This window comes from Procambarus clarkii, chromosome 10 (genome assembly GCF_040958095.1).
Source record: "Procambarus clarkii isolate CNS0578487 chromosome 10, FALCON_Pclarkii_2.0, whole genome shotgun sequence".
Classification (NCBI taxonomy): Eukaryota; Metazoa; Arthropoda; class Malacostraca; order Decapoda; family Cambaridae; genus Procambarus; species Procambarus clarkii.
This window is the reverse complement of record NC_091159.1, coordinates 52,438,478-52,445,350: the sequence shown is the minus strand read 5'-3', so window position 1 is coordinate 52,445,350 and position 6,873 is coordinate 52,438,478. Positions and strand designations below refer to the sequence as shown.

General features: G+C 38.6%; 1 protein-coding gene across 1 annotated transcript; it reads left to right on the top strand.

The window, feature by feature from the left end:
- The first annotated feature begins 705 nt into the window (after positions 1-705).
- LOC138363172 (uncharacterized) lies at positions 706-6,449 on the top strand. The gene is made up of 3 exons (XM_069322163.1): positions 706-2,022; positions 3,598-3,696; positions 5,933-6,449. Exons 1-3 carry the CDS (start codon positions 1,890-1,892, stop codon positions 6,235-6,237), a joined length of 537 nt encoding a protein of 178 aa, XP_069178264.1. The 5' UTR covers positions 706-1,889; the 3' UTR covers positions 6,238-6,449.
- Positions 6,450-6,873: the final 424 nt, after the last annotated feature.

Here is a 6,873-nt window from a genome sequence, read left to right as displayed (position 1 = left end):
GATGCAGCTTAGAAGTAATATAAATAAAATTGTTCCTCATTCTTTAAAATGGACAAGCAAATTTTGGATAAATTGTTAGGATGTCGTCCAGAACACCTGAGTCAATGAAATAGTTACACAGTTGGTGGTATTTGATAGGCCTGGAGGTCTAAAGTCTTTTATGGTTTCACATTTAACAATATAGTGTTCTAGTAAATGCATTAAAGGAGTTTCACAGAGTTTACAATCTGAATAATCTGGTAGTGGCTCAGCCTCACTAACCTACCAGATGTGCCTATAGGCAAGACAAATTCGCGCAATGACTACATCACATTGCCTGGTCCGGTCACTGTGCTGACCATACAAATACCTATTATTAACAAAACTTGTCATAGCTTTTAATACTGCAGCTTTCAGGTCTTTGGGCGTTTCTTAGTTCTTCTAAATCTGAATTAATTTCTTTAATTTGTATGTTTCTAATAATTGCATTAGATAGTAAAAAGTCACATAATAGCTGCATGTCTTGAGTTGATGCTGGAACAACCCCACAACTGGCTAGGCGCTGAGCCGGGTCAGGAAGGGCGGTATTGCCAGTGCTCCTTCATTCTTGGTAGTAACAGTCTGTCCTCCGGTGGTGTCTTCATTCTTGAGTCTTCTTTCTTCTTACTTCTAGTTTTTTCTTCATTCTTCTTTGGTTGGCTTATTGTCATCATACACGTATATTCAGGGTTCACTATTTTTTGTTTTTATTCCTGGTAATCACTTGGTATAAGTAGTGGTTCGAGAGTAGATTCATCACATAGTTCGTAAATTAATTGAGGGTCCATTTCGAATCCGTCAGGTTCCGCATCTTTATCAAGCCACATGTGTTTCTTGTATTCGAGGTTGTAGCCAATGCTGCGCAGCCGTCGAGCTTCAGAAGAGCCAGGAGTTGTCTGACTTAGAACATCGTCGAGTGCAAGTTGAAGTGCATTCGCTTAATCAGTAAAATCAATAGGCGGGACATCAGAAGGCAGACGTTGAGTTTCAGCAATTGGTGTGGATGGCTTGATGAGCTAGTTACAAAATTCAATGGTCATCGTCACATCAACAATGAGCTCGAGATCGACCACAATTTAAGCAACTGACATATGTGGAGAGCTAGTATCACAATGGATATGTTTATCCTGCACACCTACCCCCCCCATCTAGTGGGCAGCGGTGGATAGGTTGCAATCACTCAGTTACCTCGTACAATTAGCAAACTGGGGATATTTGGCTAAGATTTCTGGCAGCAGAAATCTGACCCAGAATGTTAGCAGGCAGTTTAGGAATTTTACTTACCAGGACTGTTCAATGGAATCCTAGCATCAATCACAATGTTTCCATTCTCTATCTCACCTTCCTACACTACTGAACAATTTGTCATTAAGATATCATCACAATATTTTCAGTCTGTCGTATACTGTGCAAATGTGAAATATGTTCCACCAGGGCATGACAAATATTGTGGTAGTTTCCGCTAGCAACAGAACACAAACCCTCTCCATGAACATGCACAAAGAAATCACATTAACGTGATGTATCCCATTAGGAGGTTAGGTATCACATGCCGTAAGGAGGATTCAAACCAACGCTCTGGGTACCCCAGCACACACCTTAGACCACTACGCCACGACATGGTCTAAAGTAATGCAATGGAAACCAAGTCAGGGTTTTCAGACAATGCCCCATGCACTCTGGGTGTGGTCCAGGCTTATGACTCCGTGAACCTCACACTAGAACAATAAGCAACTAACAAATGTTTCATAACAAAAAGTCTATATATGCTATTTTCAGCATACTTAAACCGATTTTTAAAAATTGTCATTAAATAAGAGACAGAAATAGAGGTTTCATGCTGTACGATAGTGACGCAGTCCCTCCATTCTATGTTGCCACGAACCACCACTGCAAAGGACAGCAGTCCTCAGCATGTTGATACTCTTGTGTTACAGAAGGCAGCAGTAAGCATCTTCCTCGTCATGGTGGCCGTCGTCTCAGCGTCATCAGAACCTGAAGAAGGTAATCAATTACTTTTGGGAACATCACCTGTAGAAGGTAATCCATTACTTTAGGATATCTGCAGAAATTTAGTCATTGTTATTGAGCAGGATACTTAGGTTCACATTCATAAACATTTGAAATGTTTTTAGAATTTTCATTAACCATTATATATATATATATATATATATATATATATATATATATATATATATATATATATATATATATATATATATATATATATATATATATATATATATATATATATATATATATATATATATTAGTATATTTTGGTAGCAGTCTTTCCTGTAGACATATATTATTAAATATGACCGAAAAAGTAAGATTAATAATTCTAACACGAATTTTCTCAATCTTTCGTACATTTCGCTTCACTGTTGGAGGTAAATCAAAAATCAATTCTCCAAAATTCATTTTTATTTCTAGTCTGACGCGACACGAGCGCGTTTCGTAAAACTTATTACATTTTCAAAGACTATAGTTCACAAATACACAACTGAATAGAACTTACGTATCTCCGATTTTATATCTACATTTGAGTGAGGTGGAAGGGGTGATGTGGCATTAACATAAGACAGAACAAGATGTGGTATTAATAGGGTATTAATTTCATCAACACAAGACAGAACAAGAGTATTAATAGGGTATTAATTTCATCAACACAAGACAGAACACGAAACAATGGATATTGAATAGAAGTGTTTGTAGAAAGCCTATTGGTCCATATTTGTTGATGCTTCTATATTGGAGCGGAGTCTTGAGGTGGGTAGAATATAGTTGTGCAATAATTGGCTGTTGATTGCTGGTGTTGACTTCTTGATGTGTAGTGCCTCGCAAACGTCAAGCCGCCTGCTATCGCTGTATCTATCGATGATTTCTGTGTTGTTTACTAGGATTTCTCTGGCGATGGTTTGGTTGTGGGAAGAGATTATATGTTCCTTAATGGAGCCCTGTTGCTTATGCATCGTTAAACGCCTGGAAAGAGATGTTGTTGTCTTGCCTATATACTGGGTTTTTTGGAGCTTACAGTCCCCAAGAGGGCATTTGAAGGCATAGACGACGTTAGTCTCTTTTAAAGCGTTCTGTTTTGTGTCTGGACACAAAACAGAGTTGTGTATTTGTGAACTAAAGTCTGAAAATGTAATAAGTTTTACGAAACGCGCTCGTGTCGCGTCAGGCTGGAAATAAAAATGAATTTTGGAGAATTGATTTTTGATTTACCTCCAACAGTGAAGCGAAATGTACGAAAGATTGAGAAAATTCGTGTTAGAATTATTAATCTTACTTTTTCGGTCATATTTAATAATATATATATATATATATATATATATATATATATATATATATATATATATATATATATATATATATATATATATATATATATATATATACATATATATATGTGGTTTAAAGTGATGACATTCAAGAGATTGAGCTTGCCACCTTTCAACAGGAGAAATGTAGCCGACCCCATCAGTTCATGTTAGTTCACCATCCCATCAATAGTCACCCTGCAAAATTAAAATAAATAATAAACAAATTTATACAAATAATAAGTATTTTCAGATGGAAAAGAGGGCAAGTTCTTCATCAAGTCTTACTCAACCACCACCTGGACCTACTTGTCTTCGTTCACCTCAACTGTTCCATACACCTGTTACACCAGTAAGTCATCAGTTGTCTTTACTCATGTCGACTGTCCCAAAATCCTGTTTCGCGTATATACACCTTGTATAGTTTACCTCATTTACTGGTCGCTATATAGTGATGATTTGATTGTTGCCGCCGGAGCCGGCTAGTTTATTGTGCACCCCATACTCATCCTGTGAGCGGTAGCGCAAAAAGCATTACAGGGGGCTATATAGTGAGTTTACTCTCGTACCGGATTATGATCAGAACTCGATTACACTTATCTATTTGTCATTAAAAGTATTGTTGTTGCCATAATATCCACCTCGCGGCTAATAAGCCTTTTGCAATTCTTCCTTGCAAATATTTAGGAGAGATATATGCACTCAAAGTTATGCTCCTCTTTTCATTGTTGAATTATCAACATAAATACTTTGTTATGTAGCTATTATGTATACTTACAACATATACGCAAAATTGAACAAATCCACAAGGGCTGTGACGAGGGTTCGAACCTACGTCCGAGAGGATTCCAGACGCGCCTTAATCGACTGAGCTACGACATGGAAAAGAATTCCAACCGGGAAATCAACTTGACCTACCACGAATCCTGCAGTCTCTCCGAGACAAAAATCAGGGTTTTACACAACTCCCCCCTGCACTCGAGCTATGTCAATAGGCCGTTCTACCTCTTCGCCCTTACTTCATACCACACAGAAATCACAATAGTGTGATGCATCAAATGAACAAATCCACCAGGTCTCGTTACGGCCCTTGTGGATTTGTTAATTTGATGCATCACGCTATTGTGATTTCTGTGTGTACACAAAATTCATCATTATAAAAGATCTTTTCAAATGGTATTTGTTCTGGTATCCATGGTACAGGGGAAATACTGCACTAGTATTTACTTAATTGACCATGTGCTTGTTGAGAGAAGTAAGCTTAAACATGTGTTATAAGCGAGCAGTCAGCGGAATTTGTGGAGGTCTGTCTGACTCATGTTAGTACTGTGTAAGGTTACATGAGGCGGTGACACCCTGATCGTGCCTAGAAGGGTCAAAGAGGTCAAATAATACATCTGTCGAAATTGACTGACTGAGATCTGGTAGATGACAACAAAAGTTGATAAATATCTTGGAGATTATGAAGTTGATAAACTGGCTGAACAATGTAAGGAACATTTTGCTGGGATGAGGACGTGGCAGTTGATTAAAAAATGTGGATTTTATAGATACAGAGAGAACGAGCAAGAGATTCAACAAAATGAGACTATTAGGAGAATAAAAACAAATAATGTGAAATGATCAAACTTAAAAAGAAAGAAGGAACAAATGAGGAGATAAAGTGAAAGAACTGCTTCAGAAGAACATCATGGAGAGAATAAAGTGTAACGGAGAGACTGGTTTACAAGTAAATAGAAACTACTAATATCATGATCACTACATACAAAATTCTCACGGGAATTACACACAAGAGGACACAGGTGTTAACTGAGTGCCCAAATGAGCCACAGTGACATTAGAAAGAGCTTGTTCAATATTAAAGTAGTTAATAAATGGAATGCATATAGGAAATAATGTGGTGGAAGCTGACTCCATACAGAGTTTCAAATGTTGACATGATGGAGCTCATTAATCTCAGGAACATGTACACCAGTTGATTGACTGTTGAGAGGCGGGACCAAAGAGTTGATGCTCAACCTCCGCAAGGACAACTAAGTGAGTACACACACAACTGTTATGTGTATACGCACTCAAATAGGTGAGTACACACATAGTAGTGTCAAAGAGTTATATGACAAAGAGTACTGGGAAGACGGGACATCATGAGCGTAGCTATCATCATGTAACTACACTTAGGTAATTACACACACACACACATATTTTTTTTAGGGGGGAGAGGGGGGTTCTCGTGACTAAGTGGACCGAGTTCGGGGGACGTAGTTCTAAGGTCCCGGGTTCGATTCTCGGTCGAGGCCGAAACAAATGGGCAGAGTTTCTTTCATCCAAATGCTCCTGTTTATTTAGCAGTAAATAGGTACCTGGGAGTTAGACAGCTGCTACGGACTGCTTCCTGGGGATGTGTGTGTGCGTGCATGTGAGTTAGAGAAGTATATATAGTAGACATAATAGAGGAAAATAGATTGGTTAGAAAGACGAGGTCTAAGAGCTATTAGCTCCATTCTGCAGGCACAAATAGTAAATACACACACACAGTTATATATAATGTGAACTGCTGCTGTACTAATTTCCACCTATGTGTCTCACAGCTGCTGACGCGGTCCAGCCATGTTCGCAAAGACCAATGCAAGGTCGCAAAGTTCGGCGCTTGAGGTTGCGTTCTATGGACCAAAGCAACGACGAGGTGGAACTTCTCAGCAGCATTAAGGAGGACACCTTGGCGGACACCTTGGCGGACACTGTGGGCGAGTCTGAGCGACAGAAGTTCTTCTTCACTATGTGGAGGACAGGCAGCACCACCGTCACCATCACCACCTTCTCCACCAACCGTTCCGTCACCGTCTCTATCTCCGCCATGTGTACCTATCCTGGAATTACTCTAAACTTATGTTAGAACGTTGATGTTGCTGAGGACTGCCGTCCCTCTTTAAGATCTCTTAAACTCTCTGGCTATTAATATTTTCTTCTTTCCATGACCATACTATGAAGGTCAGATTATAACTAATGCATCATAAGTGAACAACTCTCTCAAATACTGAAGATTTTCTTGTAAATATTGTATATACATAACTGACCCCTTTTAAATACATAAAATTGCAGTATGAATTTCTCGTTTTATAAAATCAAGGGGTGTAGGGCCATACGAGTCACATGGACCATGAAAAAAGCTACACAGGCTCTCTGTTCATCTAACATTGATCTTTATTTCACATGAATTTATTTTTAATATTTCACGTGTACTACAGGTCAACCTCTTTTAATATTATTGTTATCTGGGTTGACTATTACTAATGTAATCACTTGTGAGGGAGGGGGGCAAAGACCACAACTGTGGCATCACCTCACGAAGATGGGAGTGTTTGTCTCAGATGAAATAATGTTTATAATTTGTTTTCACATTTTTCTACCACTTAGCTCACACGAGCAAGTCATATATCGTCTCAAAGTGTCACATCTCTGCTCTGAGTCTATTACCCATCTAGTCTCAAACGGTTATACATCCCAGACTGTCACAGATCTACTACTAGAC